Source organism: Colias philodice, chromosome 21 (genome assembly GCF_061535455.1).
Source record: "Colias philodice isolate Cphi_HAF_F1 chromosome 21, ilColPhil1 Martin Lab GWU primary, whole genome shotgun sequence".
NCBI lineage: Eukaryota > Metazoa > Arthropoda > Insecta > Lepidoptera > Pieridae > Colias > Colias philodice.
The window spans coordinates 7,949,071-7,965,578 of record NC_143106.1 but is presented as its reverse complement, the minus strand read 5'-3'; the positions used below and the strand labels follow the sequence as shown (position 1 = coordinate 7,965,578).

The 16,508-nt window shown below is 30.8% G+C and overlaps 1 protein-coding gene across 4 annotated transcripts in view; it reads right to left on the bottom strand.

Annotated features, from left to right (window-relative positions):
• The window catches only part of LOC149479070 (uncharacterized), an 86,409-nt gene extending 70,519 nt beyond the window's left edge, over positions 1-15,890 (bottom strand). For 3 of the 4 annotated variants that reach the window (XM_089708812.1, XM_089708808.1, XM_089708810.1), the window contains exon 1: positions 15,691-15,882. Coding sequence is in view for 1 of the 4 variants with exons in the window: in XM_089708809.1 (XP_089564935.1) it covers positions 15,691-15,729 (39 nt within the window). In the remaining 3 variants the exon portion in view is untranslated. Of the gene's footprint in view, positions 1-15,690 lie in introns of all 4 variants that reach the window. The other variant, XM_089708809.1, reaches the window with a different exon arrangement.
• Between the last annotated feature and the right edge of the window lie 618 nt (positions 15,891-16,508).

Genomic DNA, 16,508 nt, shown 5'->3' with positions numbered 1-16,508 from the left:
AGTATCACCTGACACGTACAATAAGTTACACACACGAACACTTAAGTACAAAGTATGTCGGCATGACACTTCCAAGCAATGTAATTGCACAAGTAATTATGAGAGAGAGACTCGGTGCTATTTGATCTAGTCTTATAAGGGATAAATGCATTGGTATTTATAGTAATTTAACAAATAATCGATGCTATAAAATTGTCTAACAGCCACAGATGGTTAGCGGCCGCGTCGTAGGGAGTTTCTGTATCTGCACTGAGAACAAATAATACGTGCAAATAATCTTTATTTATAAGCAAAATGAAATACACTGTAAATGATAGAAATGCATGTTTTAACCTCTAATTATGCAACAATAAACGTAGCCATTTTAAGTCAGAATAATTATTTTCTATGGAGAATAATTCAACAATGTAACGTTGAGATGGAAACCTTATTATTGGAAAACAAAGTTTGGTGCAGAAATTAAACTCATGAATAAACCATTTCCTATCTTCCGTTTAGTTTTATCATAATAATAATAACTAGATAAGTTTAAGTCTTTCCTAGAAACAAAATAAATAAAAATAATAGTTTAAAAAAACTAAAAAACACGCTTTTTATAGAAAACCGAACTAAAAAATAGAAAATTTTATCAAATTAGTGTATTGTCATCGGTCCTCAATAAATCTACAAAGTTTGAACGAAATCTGGCCGTTTAAAGTGGGTCAAAATCGCGCCCAAAGAAGTCGGTTACAAACAAACATACAGGTGAAGCTAATATAAAGCGTGTAAAAATTCGAAACTGGTATGTTAAACTCTATATTTTTATTATTAGAATTAAAGCATGGCTACAGATTATGGTTTGCACTTATTTGTCAATATAACAAATTGGTATAGAAGTTATTTCTGAATAGAAAATTATAAATGGAGTATAGCTAAACTTCTAAATGAAATAGTAAATTAGTGAATTAAAATTATCGGCTATGTGAACATACTTGAGCGACGACCTCATTCACACAGAATTACGTGTAACAAGATATTTTTATTTTATAAACATTCGAGTACCTACTACCTATACTATTAAAGTGTTCGTTTTAATCTTAAAATAATATATTATAATTCGTAATTACGTCATGGAGTAAGGCGATTACGATTTTGTAATATTGCCAAAGAAGAATCACTTCTGACACGTGTGCTCGGCACACACGCTCTTTTTTCTGATAGTTGAAACTTATCTGACACTGCAACTATTCCTATGAAATCTCCCACAAAAGAACCTGAAAGCCATTAAATTTCAGTACAATTTAACACACAAACATAAATATAAAACTTAAGTTTCCGGGAACATTATATTTGGGTAAGTATTTCGCATTAAAAACGCCATACAAGTCGCTGAGCTAGCTTTGTGCATAAGCGGTAGCGATAAAATAACTATTTTTTATTTATATCGACGCTCTAAGTGATAAACGATTAGCGGTGCTTAATAAAATACTGAGTATATATGGTATATTTTTATCACTTATCCTAACTTATATAACATAACTATATCCTACTTCTATATGCTTTAAGTTACTACAAGAATAAATTAAGCTGGCTCTATGTTTGACAATTTGACAGTCGGTCAAAATCCATACTACTTAATATTATAAATGCGAAAGTAACTCTGTCTGTCTGTCTGTTACTCAATCACGCCTAAACTACTGAACCAATTTGCATGAAATTTGGTATGGAGATATTTTGATACCCGAGAAAGGACATAGGCTACCTTTTATTGCGAAATATGTACCACGGGCGAAGCCAGGGCGGACCTCTAGTTTATAATAATTTTAAAAATAATATGTCTTTTTATCTGCGTGACAATGAAATGTTTTAAAATATTTTTACGACTTAAAAGCATTTACTTTGATTGTTTAAGCGTAAGGTCAGTTTATTTCCGCTCTTATCTATTCCGCTACCTCTTATGTTGCGTACCTTTAACTTTACGCACGACATTTTTATTTTATGATATACTGAAGAAAATTGATATTTTTTAGATCTGCTCGTAAACTCGCGCGTTTCTACATACTCAAAGAACGGTGGTTAAGTTAAGTCATAAAATAAACAGTTTCAAGATAATATAGGATACGTATCTTTAAATGCGATATTCGACGTTATAGAATATAGATACTGGACCTACTTATTTAATATACTGTATAATGTACGAAAGTACTAACTTACAATTGGAGAAACGAATTGTCTCCTATGCATTAATATAAAACAGAAATCATAATAATATACTGGTTTTTTATACTATTTTCTACTTTAAAACAAAATCGTTCGATTGAAATTCTATACCTACTAGTGCTTACGTACAATTTATGTTCAGATAAGAAATAAATCCCTTGGAAATTGATGGATAATCTAAACGTCTTTTCGTATCTATTCCTAGACCATTGACCTTCGAACAACAGTTTATTTATGTGCCCTTCAGACCTCCAGAATGTTTTATTATTCAAATGAACAGAAACCAGTAATAAAATCTTTGGTAATGCCAATGTCGAACCTTAATTGAATCGGTGTTGTTTAAGAAACGTTTCAATTGAATTGAATTGTAAAAGGAGAATTCACAAATACAATTATTTATGTGTCCCTTCGAAAAACACTTGAAGTAAACATTTTGTTTAGTTTTTAGAAGACAGATGATTTCGAGTGACTTGATTGAATGAAATTTATTCTTCGAATGAAATAAAATCAAGAGGTTACTTTAGATTGGCTATAAGTATGAAGGTTACACTATGGATAGAATTATATTATCTGTGCTATATACATTAAAGACCTAAAATAAGTTTGAATACGACATTACATTTAAGGCTGAATGATTTCTATACTTTACCACAACTGTTTTTATAGTGGTAAGAAATATTTAGAGTTACAATTCGGTCTGTTCTTCGGTGTAATATAAAATAATTTAAATAAATAAGTTAAATTAAACCAATGTTGATGCACTTAATATCCCCAGGGAGCACCAATTAAAGGTAACAAATTATGTAAACTTTGTAATTACACGGGACAAAATTAATGGAGTACGAGTTTTAACGGTAGGTACTTGAGTTCTGAGAATAATATGGAATCTTTATCAGATTCAGGGAAATCGAAATTCCCGTAATATAAGTATTAAAGACTAGCTTCCGCCCACGACTTTGTACGTGCATCCCCGTTTTTCCCGGTTCCCGCAAGAATTTCGGGAAATCCTTTCTTAGCGGATGCCTACGTCCTAACATCTACCTGCATGCCAAATTTCAGCCCGATACGTCCAGTGGTTTGGGCTGTGCGTTGATAGATCACTATAATATCAGTCACCTTTGAGTTTTATATATATTGATTCTGCTTGTATGAATAAGATATTATAACGACATAAATATTATATGAATATTCTGAACTGAATTCTACTAACAAAATGAAAATAACTTATTATTTTAAAACAACTTAATACAATTTTAAACATGATTATTATTATCTATGTGCATTAGTTAAAAAAGTTAAGAGTTAAACTTTTGTAAAGCACGTTCGAAAAACAAACAAAGTACCGTAATATAGATAATTGTTTTTAGGAAATAATAATCTCTTTATTATTTTGCTCATTTCTTTCGTCATAAAACTGTGTTTTATTTTTCAAAAGACACATTTAAGATTAAGGAAATCCTAATAGGTACCTATTTATTTAGATACAAAATATACCACAGAAAATGAGATTCTAACATTAGTTTCATGTACCGTTTCTAATGTACCTGAGCATAATTATTTTGTTTGTTAAATAGCCTATTCTCTATAGCAATGTAAAAAGGCTTTGTTTTTCTTACGGGTCATTGCATTTTCGTTTCTCGATAATTTTTTTGAAAAGGGATTTTAAACCACTTGAAGTTGTCACTACACACAACAATAGGTATTCCAAAAAGCTTATCATAATATAATATGGTGTTACAATTCATAAGTAAATATTATTTTAAAAGGATTACTATTTAAGGAGGATATAAGCCGACGAATTGTAGAGGTAAGTCAATTATAGTAAGGTTTCTATGACGATATTCACTGAGACTACTGGGTTATTTCTTACTAGCATTCCGCCTGCGGCTTCGCCCGCGTTTTCAAAAAAAAACCCGCATAGTTCCCGTTCCCGTGGGATTTCCGGGATAAAACCTAGCCTATGTCACTCAGAAATGATGTAGCTTTCCAACAGTGAAAGAATTTTTCAAATCTGCCAAGTAGTTTCGGAGCCTATTCAATTCATACAAACAAACAAACAAAAAATCAAACCTTTCCTCTTTATAATATTTGTATAGACGAAAGATATCTATAGAAAGAAAACAATTTCTATCAAGCAGAACATCGTTGATATAACGTACATGTAACATGTTACATAATGTTTCGATAATCATATTATGTACCTACAGAGTTTCTTGTCTACTGTTGAAACAGTTTTCCGAAATGATAATACCCATGTCCCATCTATACTAATATTATAAAGCTGAAGAGTTTGTTTGTTTGTTTGAACGCGCTAATCTCGGGAACTACTGTTCTGATTTGAAAAATTATTTCGGTGTTAGATAGCCCATTTATCGAAGAAGGCTATATAGACTATAATATATCATTACGATAAGATTAACAGAAGCGGAGCCGCGCGGGTGAAACCGCGAAGCGCAGCTAGCACCTAATAATAATATTATGATGATTCAAATGTCGTTCTTCCTGCAAGACGTCCTTAATAAGAATGATCGAAATTTAAAGATTGAGTAATATACTTAAAACTTTTAAGTAACTTAAATTTGAATAGGTAAGTACGTTTGTTTGCGCACTTTTACAGATTTATTTTAAAGATTATTTTAATATTTGTATTTATGTATCTATTTACTACTTTTATTTGCACCTTTTATTATGTTTCGCTATGCTCCTTCTACTTTCCAATTGTTTATTTTTATTCAAACTTTTCCTATATCCTAAGGTTGCCTGGAAGACATCGCTTCTTAGCGATAAGGCCGCCTATTTTGTACCGCTCTATATTACTTTGTTTGTATTTTTTGTTTGATTTTGTTTTGTTTGTGTGTGCAATAAAGTGTTTATTATTATTCCGATTCAAAATCTAATGGACCCATTTATAAAAAATGCCATTGGAAAACAACACCTTCTCCAAGTTTCTTTATTATAGTACTAAGTACCCACATTCAGTCATTCTTCCAGACATAAGCTTATGTATCACTACTGATATGAGTCACTACTTGGATTGTCACATATTTATGATCTTCGCTTTTCCCGTATATTACAGAACATTACCCACAGCTGTCGCGAAGCCTACAGTCGGCCATTTTGTCATCAACGATCCCTGTTCGGGTTCCGTATGTAAATGTGGATTATAAGCAATTATTTACAATAAACTTCTGTGTACAATATTTATTTATTAATTTAAATTATTGTATTGGACCAACATCAAAATAGAAATTCAAGACACATATTTAAAAAGACGCAAATAGTACAAAAGGTGGTCTTTGCACAGGATAAGAAGTAAAAAAGACGATATTAGCGCCAAAATATTTGACTAAACACTAATTAAACCCTAACTAACTTAATACCTTAACACTTAGTAGAGTAGCACTTATTAGTCTACTTTTAATCCTTTTCACAAATTTATTACTTATGTTAACGGTTAAGCACTACTGACTAAAATATAATATATTATAAAGTAAAAAGCGTCGGGGAAACAATGTGGACACATACATATACAAAAAGCTTTGATCAGCATATTGAATATGTGTGTCCATACACTTTATAAACAATATTATGTGTAGGTATTACAATATATCAAGATTTTGAGAATATTACATTACACCATTAACACCCATGAAGTCGTTTGTATTCAGTCTGAATTGTAAAAGTAGAGACCAATTTTACTGAGAGTATAGAAAAATAAAAACTTTCATCAAAAGAAACTGTAAAAGCATCTTTTGCATTCTATGAAGTTCACACTATAAGACGTTGAGATAAAAATCTAATAAATTGTATTTAAAATATTTGTATTTTTAAAACAGTTGTTTTAAAATCTTGCCCAAATAAAACAATACAAGTAAGATAAAATAATTATTAATAATATTGTTCTAAAAATGAATAACAATAATTTCTCACACAAGCCAATAAAGCTTTGAGATGAGAGCTAATTTAGTGTTCAATCAATGCCCTTATTCCTAGAATAGACAGAGTAGGTAAGTGTTTTGATTCGAAGCTAGCTTTACATTATGTCCATAAGCAATAGGCAATTAGGTGTCTAGGAGATGGACTTGCACTTTACTTTGAAGATAATAACTTGAATCAAACACTGCCGTTATATTTGTACATAGTTATGTATGTTGTTGTTTTATCTATACGGCTGGACAGACTATGATTGTTGTAAAATATAATAGAGTGAATGTATGCAAAAATATTATGTAAGACGCAATGGATTCAACGTTCTTTAGTGATCTTTACTAATACTTTATTGTGAAAATGTGTTTATTTTTTGTACATAGATACTATAATAGGGCCGGACAACAGCATAGAGAGCGGTGGGCGAAAGCTTAGTAATTTTAAATTATATCTCATTTGAAAATATCCGTATTGTTTAATATAATTAACTTATATACCTAGAGAATTTATCGCATACATTATTCTAATATGAATATGCCTGTAATCAGTTTTTCGTTTTAACTAAAATAAATAATATAATACTTACTGAAAATGAAAACCTTTATCAAGGCATATAAAACATCGTTGTTTTTGCTAGTTAGGACAACAAAGTTGGGTTACAAAAACATGCGAATAATTCGTGTCACCCTTCTGAAAATCGCTGTTATTTGTTTTTATAGACTCAACTTTGAAATCTACATACATAATTTAAATTTGTTTACATTATCTCCAACAAAATGAGGGCTTAAACTAGGTCTGCTTCTCTTTGATGTAGTGACTGGATTTTCCATAAAATTTTAATGCAAGTATTTAAACAAGAAAGCTGTCTATCTCTTTCTTCAGTTCAAAAATATGAAATCAAAGTATGTATTTTATAATTGAATAATGTTTACATGAATGTAAAAGCCAACTCGTTAAAAATAAATGACTATAACAGCATATTAATCATAATATATACTATAGAAGCATGTTAACATTTCAGTACGTAATACAAATCCCAGAAAATTACTAATATTTATCTTTTATTACAACAGACATATAATTTTGCCTAAATAAACACAATGATAATTATATCATTTTAAAATATACAAAATCCTTGCTTTCTGGACTGGTGGTTACAACTGAGCTTTGGTATAATAGTGGTTTATATATTCTTTGTAGTTTTTCTTATTTCTAGTGTTTTCTTTTCTCTCAACAAGTATAAATAAAATGTGATCCAACGAAGTGAGGAGTGGGGGCCTGGTGACCTAAAATACAGGTAATTTTTATTACCTAGTTTAGGCACCAGTCTCACACTTATTTATATGTAATGGAAATGTGTACTTATTTAATGTAACCAATGTGAGAAAATAAACTCTTTTTTTATTTTTATTTTATTTTATTTTACATAAATTTCGTTTGAGAACCAATTTCGCGTTCTATTCAGGTAATAAACATAATACAATTTCAGACAATTTTATATCTATACTAATACTAATAATATTATAAAGAGGAAAGGTTTGTAATTATGTATGTATGTATGTATGGTTTTCACGCATAAACTACTGGACCGATTTCAAAAATTCTTTCACCATAAGAAAGCTGCATCTTCACTGAGCAATATAGGCTATATTGCATTTTCAAAAAAATTAGAGATCCTTACCAAAAATGCAATAATATAACCCAAGGTGTAAAAAATTCCTTAATAGAAATTCTGTCATCGCGCGCGCTGCGGAATCTATTCCTTGAAGTACGAGGATGGTTCTTATGAAAAAAAACGTAAACATGTAGGTACCACGGGCGAAGCCGAGGCGGACCGCTAGTGTATTGTAAATTTATTTAGATTTAAAATGAAAGGGAATACATACATATTCAACTAAAACCTTACTAAAACAACAATAAGCGCTTAGATTAACTAAAACTTTCCCATAAAGATATAACCGAAACTTTGAATGCTAGTAACCATGACAACCGCAAAATTACTACTCGTGTTTCAGGAGTCACAGCTGTCCTATCTTCTTCATTATAATAGCTTGAAATTGTTAGACAGTGATGGGATTTAGCCTTAATTTAGTAACAGTAATATTATTCAACCTATCCTACTACTATTATAAAGGCGAAAGTTTGTAAGTATGGATGTATGGATGTTTGTTACTCTTTCACGCAAATACTACTGAACCGATTGCAATGAAATTTAGCACACATATAGAAAGTAACTTAGATTAACACATAGGATAGGTTTTATCCCGGAAATCCCACGGGAACGGGAACTACGCGGGTTTTTCTTTGAAAACGCGGGCGAAGCCGCGGGCGAAAAGCTAGTTTCATACATAATATACTAGCTGTGCCTCGCCGTTTTATCTACATTGCTCCACTCATATTGGTCATAGCGTGATGATAATATATAGCCTTTAACCTTCTTCAATAAATGAGCTATCTAACACTGCAAGACATTTTCAAATTGGACCAGTAGTTTCTGAGATTAGCGTATTCAATCAAACTAACTATTCAGTACTGTGATATCAGTATAGACAATAAATAAGATTATAGACAATAAATAAGTTAATTAAAAATATTGTATACATACTAGGTTTCCGCCCCCGGCTTCGCCCGCGCAGTCAAAGAAAAACCCGCATAGTTCCCGTTGCCGTGGGATTTCCAGGATTGCGTCATTTTCCCGAGATAAAAGGTAGCCTATGTCCTTTCTCGGGTACCAAATATCTCCATACCAAATTTCATGAAAATTATTTCAGTAGTTTAGGCGTGATTGAGTAACAGACAGACAGAGTTACTTTCGCATTTATAATATTAGTATGGATTTAATTTTCAGTAATTAATTTGCTTGTTAGGTTTTCAAGTGAAGAAGCTTCAACAACAGATCATAATCACTAAACTGACTGACCGGTTGGCTTGGTTGGTCGTGGCCCTGCCTTCCAAGGTAGAGGTCGTGGGTTCGATTCCTACCCGGGGCAAATATTTGTGTGATGAACATAGATGTTTGCTCTGTGTCTGGGAGTTAATTATCTATATACCTAATTATTTATTTAAAATTATATATGCATGTTTATCAGCAATCTGTTTTCCATAAAAAAAAACTTTTTACTAACCAAGTCAAAAAAACGTAATTACAATCCAAACTAAACATGCTGATATCCATACTAATAATTTCAATTTCTATTTCAGCTACATAATAATATTAATATACAAATTGAGACGTGTCTTCTCAGCTGTCACGTGTTCTTGTTTATATCAAATCTTGTTATTTTATGAACATTTTGTATTTGTCAGATAAATAAGTAAGACATGCCTATCCGAAATAATTTAGTATGTTTTTATACATTAAATTAAGATGAAGTAGCTTGTGGTTGTGACATATTTTTTATTAGTTCCTGGTTCCTGAGTTGGGGATATTACAAAAAAAATGTTATGATAGTAAAAAACCTATTCAAAAGATAAAAAGACATTATTTATAATAAGATTATTCGCTGTATTCTTTAGGCATGTGACTGACACTGTACTTTTCGAAGCTTGACTTGATTCAATATTCATATTGAATTATAATATTATAAATAAATTAAAATCTTAAATGTTTTAAAGTGTTTAATTTTTGAATTAGTTTATCTTTTCATTAAATGATATAACAAGAATTATAGAATTCTACTTTTATTTTAGAAAAGCACAGAGGTTCTTAATAAATGTTTTAAACCACGAAACTTACTGCAAATGAGTTACTTAAAGTACATTTTGTATGAGGATATCGTAACTTCCTTTTCCGAGTGCGGCCGTAAAAGTTCATTTCACTAATCAGTTTTAGCGTAAGTACCTACTATATTATTTAAGAAATCTAAATTACAACCTTGTAAGATGACCAAAAACGAAATAGTTACAAATTACTTACAGCATTTAGTGTGGTATATTAGAAATATATTTTCATTGAATTTTTTGAAGTATTTAAGTGGTTTATAAGAAAAAAATGCCGGCCGAATTGATAATCTCCTCCTTTTTTTGAAGTCGGTTAAAAAACTGAAGCTTAAGAGACAAAATTGCTCGGAGCTTGTGGCATTAGAAGCAAAGCCTTGCTAGTTGCTAGATCCTTGATAAAAATTCTTAGGCGGGGTCTTTTTATTTACGCTTTTATGTAAAAAATAAAACTTGTTGGTGAACTTTCTTTAAATATATGTATTATACAAGTAATTTTATCAAATGACTGAATTTTTTTAAGAGATTTTTAAATCTATACTAATAAAGCTGAAGAGTTTGTTTGTTTGTTAGAACGCGCTAATCTCAAGAATTTTTCAAATCGGACCAGTAGGGTCCGATTTGAAAAATTCTTTCGGTGTTGGATAGCCCATTTATCGAGGAAGGCTATAGACTACCTATATATCATCACGCTAAGACCAACAAAAGCGGAGCCACGCGGGTGAAACCGCGGAGCGCAGCTAGTTGTTAAATAAAGTACTAAAACTACAATTTATTATTTGTTTCGATTATGATGGATTAATAATTAATTTATCAACAGAAATATTATCTCATTTATATTGTTCGTAACAAGTTGTTTATATTACCTATATATGTTCATTAATCAAAACTTTATCATGACCCAATTATTGTTGTTTTTGGTGAAATGAAATAGTTTACGACAAAATATTATTAGAATAAAGACTCATCCCAATCTATTTTTGATTAAAAAAGTTTTCTTGAAGACATATTTTATAGCTACTTATTTTTTGGGAGAAAAATTGTCGTACATTTATTCCAAAATACACAAGAAGTGTCCTTAGCCCTGTGTAAACTGTCTGATTAATGGATTTCAGCTAAAGCTGTACAGACAAACTGTTTTTAGGTGAAAAATACAATATCCAAGGATAAATGTTTATACTTCATCTAATTCAATGAGAGCTTAAGATCTCTGAAGCTGGAAGACATTTTCTGAAGCTCTATGTTGTACGGGCATTTAAAGAAATAATCGTCATCAAATCAATGAGAAATACAAAATTTTGTAATCTACATAGCCATTAAATCTCTTAAGCTCTATCTTATAGAATATAGTGTGTTAAGTTAGTTTCCTCTAAATATAAACAAAGTTAAGTTATGAAAACTTGTAACACAAACTAGAAATTTTCATAGCTTTACCTTAAATAATAATTCGTCCTGTCTTCATACAATATTTTTATTCACATTAAAAAAATACTTACAACCATATTTCATGCTCATTTCTACAAATGCATACATGTTTTATGAAAATAAGTGCTTCGTAACCTTAACACAGTACATATTTCATAAACCCGCAAATACCCATTTTTATCTTTTACAAACACTAAAGACGTTAGACGCCGCGGCCGGTGTGTTTTCGTACCAGCCATTCAACCCTTCTATTTGTACAATTTGACAAAAGTACGATTCATGATGACCAGTTAGAGCTGTCTAATAAAGACAGCAATAACTAAAATTTTCTACGTTCTGCAGTTTCCATTAGTAGTCTCAGCTTTATAAAAAAATAATTATTATTTATTTCATACGTAGACAACATAATTTATCTATGAAAAGTGTAGATTCCCGTGTCTCCTTGTGGGTTATAGGGCAGATGCGTATATCTGTTTCACTGATCGATTTTCTGTACGTACAAGTAAGTAATCATTGTTGTATATCCTACAAGATCGAGACATTTTTTTTCATGTACCGGGAATCGAACCCAGGATCACCTCGGCTCACTCTCAAACGTTAACCACTGTATCAAGGAGGCTTTGGCTTCATCTGCAATGTCTTATAACAGTCTGGGTCTCATATTTAATTGGAATTGCAAGTGGTATTACTTCCTGGTACAAGAGATTACGTTTGTGGAAAGATCTCTTTAAACTCTGGCTTTAAGGTTTATGAATTTATTGGCTTTGCTTGTTTTTAATTAAACTTGATCTGTTTTATGTAGCTTTAGCGGTTTATATTATCATAGCACTGACTTACAGCTCGTTTGCGTTTATTCTAATAAATAAAAATCTTTTAACATTTTTGAAATTAGCCTACTGAGCTTCGCTTAAATTAACTATTATTAATTATTTTTAAGTAAAAATTTCTTATTGTTAAGAAAAAGGTTAAAGGTAAGATCAGGAAACATGAAAAATACTTACAGATCCTTCAACATTTCACTTGGAAAAGGTTTTCCTGGCTACGTCATTCAAGCACCATTTGTTTGTTAATTTATCTTTTAAAAGCGTGGAAAAGAATTAAAAAGTGAATTTCCGTGCAAATTAGTAACGAAAGGATGTTAATTTTTAAACTCTTAATGAAGATGGTTGAAAAATAATTTAATTAAATATTACGCCCGGAGAGATTTCCTAATTATGTTCGCTACAATTAATTCTATTTTCATCCTATTATTACCTGATATTCCTAAACTCGTAGATTAATTACATTTTTCATTCTTGTAATTTAAAATACGAAGTATATTGTGGCAGTTAGAAAAAGGAGGTTTTATGTAAGTAGGAACGGTATAATGATTTCGTATGCATTGCTGGGTTTCAGTAGCAATGGAACACTGGGGCTCTCATTTTATAAAATGAAACGATAACAAATTGAAATACTCATATATAAAAAAGTATAATTATTATCTACTAGCTTTCCGCCCGCGGCTTCGCCCGCGTTTTCAAAGAAAAACCCGTTCCCGTAGGATTTCCGGGATAAAACCTATCCTATGTCCTTTCTCGGGTATCAAAATATCTCTATACCAAATTTCATGCCAATTGATTCTGTAGTTAAGGCGTGATTGAGTAACAGACAGACAGACAGAGTTACTTTCGCATTTATAATATTAGTATGGATGTATGTAGAAATTTCTTGATTCTGTTAGCATTACATTCAAACTTGTTATGTACTTAGATACGTTATTAACTACGTAAAATCTATAAATTTATCTATGAGCGATTATATTAATTGCTTTAAAGTTTTTCTAGTTTTGCCACGTAGATATAATATTTACTTATCAAGTGTACAAGTAAATTACTTTCTTTAGAGCCAATTGAAATGGATTTGTGTTTCACCATTGGTTGGTAAGTGCAACCGGAATATAAAGCTAGTATTTGAAAACTGAGAAGATATAATTATATTTTTGGAGAAGGTCACTTTACTTTGTGCATTGAATATTTTCATAAAGATGTCAAGAGTGTCTCACGGAAGCAAAATTTATTTAAATTATGTTAATGAGATTTTTTCACACTTAGGTACTGTTTTTTATAACTTTACTAGCGGTCCGCCCCGGCTTCGCCCGTGGTACATATGAAAAATAGATGTTGGCCGATTCTCAGACTTACCCGATATGCACAGAAAATTTCATGAGAATCGGTCCACCCGTTTCGGAGGAGTATGCAGACTAACATTGTGACACGAGAATTTTATATATAAGAGATTAAGACCCTTCGTTATGTCCTTAATTCGAAAAGTATCATCTCGAAATTACATGAAAGTGTTATTATTTTGATTCCGGGTTAATATGTAAATGAATACAAATAGTTATTTTATGCTAATTCCATACGATTTCAATACAGTGTTTATTTTCCTATTAATATTCAGTATGAAATGTAAACAAATGTTACAAAGCTATGAGCGGATATATAAACAAAATATATTTACAAATTATTATTAATTCATCAAAAAGGTTTTGTAAACTGCGCCCCATCATCGAATATACATTATAAATATTATGCGAATATCTAATTTCGTTGCATTAATAATATAATGTTCATAATTTTAATAAATCTAGATCCCATTGAAGATATTAAAAATAAATTTTGTTATTTGAAGTCCAGTATTATACGCTTTAGCCTTTATTTAAGAAATTGAATATTTTGTTCAAATTTTTCAACTGGATGACTCTATAATCAATTTACGAAGGCTTTTACTACTATGCTGTAATTATTATCCACAAAATTAAAAACAAGACAGTCACTTCATGGTCTACATGCATAATATTATAATATACCGCGTGGCACAGATAGTTTAATTTAAATTTCAAATTATAAAAAATTCAATGTTATAGTTAGCTCTCTAGTGTTTTACGTTGTATGTTTTATGTATATATAATATGAATAAATGCTATCTATATGTATGCCTCCTAGATTTAGAATCTATTAGATAAATATTTAATATACCTATGTATATTACCCCGGTCGAAATCTCTACCTTCATAGAACTCAAAGAAAATAAAATGCAGATAGAAAAATGAACTGTTTATCTAAAATTGTACATAACATACTCGCAAGTAACTGTAATATTATATTTAATTCGAGAATAAACCCCAAAGCAAAACGAACCTTATATGTGACTACAATAATAGATAACATATACGCAAGGAACCGTGGCAGTATTATATTTCTCACACTTCAAACAATTTTTGTTAATTACCTTTCAAGATATTGAAACCAAACCCCAAGATTAACAACACAGAAAATCGCGAACACAAACTCGAGGTCACAAAGTTTTGATTAATTCATGTAAGAATCAGAGGGAACTCAGAGTCAATATAATTTAAGTAATAGAGCATTTGTCTCACAGCTCTTTGGCTTTATAAATTCTTGGATTTGTTGTTTAAAATTGGATAGACTTGATTTGATTGCTACGTTTGATTTCTTCCGAGACATTATTTGGATTAGAATTGGACTCTTAAAACTTTTTTGCATCATTACATATTATTATAGATTACATCAACAAAACAAAACGGTCAATTATTCAAAATTAAGTACTTATTTAAAATGTATAGAGAAAGAGCTAGATATAAAAGATATATATCTCTATAGCTATTGAAGTAGAGCTCTTTATTTATAAAAACATAGCATACTATGTACACAGCTTAGCCAGTGCATTGACTTCAGGTATTTTTTTTACTGAGGCTATTTTATTTTATTATTACATATGTACATATTTTTAAAGACATTCTTGATTTAATCTCCTAATAAGTTTCCTAGTAACCTACCAAACAAACTGAAACTGCCTCTATAGGCCTCTATATTCAGCGTCAACTTCATAGTATAATATAAAATCAATATAAGGAGAAACAAAAATATATTATACTTATTATAATTTGATTGTCAAATATTATATTTAGTAAGCCAAAAATCTGTATTCCTGTAGTTTATTAATACGAGACGAAAAAGAGAAAGAAATAAGATTAAACGTAGTGCTGATCTACAAGAATTTGACATAAAACTATATTCATGTTGACTCGACGCAAATGTATGTTTTTCACTTCAATAAATGTGAGAACAAGGGCGGGATAAGCCCCAACAATACCGTAAAAATAACGTGCAAAAATCGAAGGTCACATCTTGACCAGAGGGAAAGGTTTCTGAACGAAGTTTCTATATTTGTGCTACATCTACATGCAATATTAATAGGGTGATAATGTTAATGTTTTATATACATACATAATAAAATACGTGAGCATGAAAATATATAAAAAAATTAAACAAGCAGTGACCGTTGTAAAAAAATATAACATTGACACATGCCACTATATTAATTTAATTTGCGAACACTTATTCGATTCGAAATCCTTACCACAGACGGCAAGCGAATTACTTTTTTTTTGGTTGCCATCGACAACACTGGCAACTAATGGGTGTCAAAATCACATTCTAATTTTGAAAAACGCGCGCGTTTTGTTTTTTTCTTTTTCTACGCAACGAATCCGTAGTAAGTGCGGCCGGCGCGCTCGCGAGAGGCACTGCTCCTTATCGCAGCTTTCCTACTACTGAACGTGAATGCTGAAATAAAGCGATATAGCGCTGTCGCAAACTTGGAGTTGTTTTTAATTGTCAAAAGGCTTGATTTATGCCGCTATTAAAGTTGTTTCGGAAGGATTAGACGTGTTGGCAGTTAGACGTTTTGACACCTATGTAACCATGCCGCTGAATAAGTTATGAGATGGTTATAGGCTGGTAAGTGACGTTATAAAGTTTATATAAAGCCGTTTAAACACGTGTAGAATTAAAATAAATACCTTTTTTTAAGATTCTATACCTATTCCAATTTTAAGTGGCGTTATAAAACTATTTATATTTGCATAATATTATGCTTGTAGAGATGATAATTACTTGATAGTGTATGAGATTCTTATGCAGCTGGTAGAGATGCCGAAATTACATTATAGATTTATAAAATAAAGTATTCAACGAATTTATTTCCCCCTTTCACTCAAAAGAATCTTATGTTTTAAAGATTCGCTCATCGGAACCAAAAGTATCGAGTTCAAACGCAATTTAACTTTGAGATTAGATAGAGTTTTGCCGAAAAAGATATTTTGTGTTATTGTGCCCTCTTATTGTCTTGATAGGGATTGATTTATATTCAACTTTTGTTTTTCTGGAATAATAAAT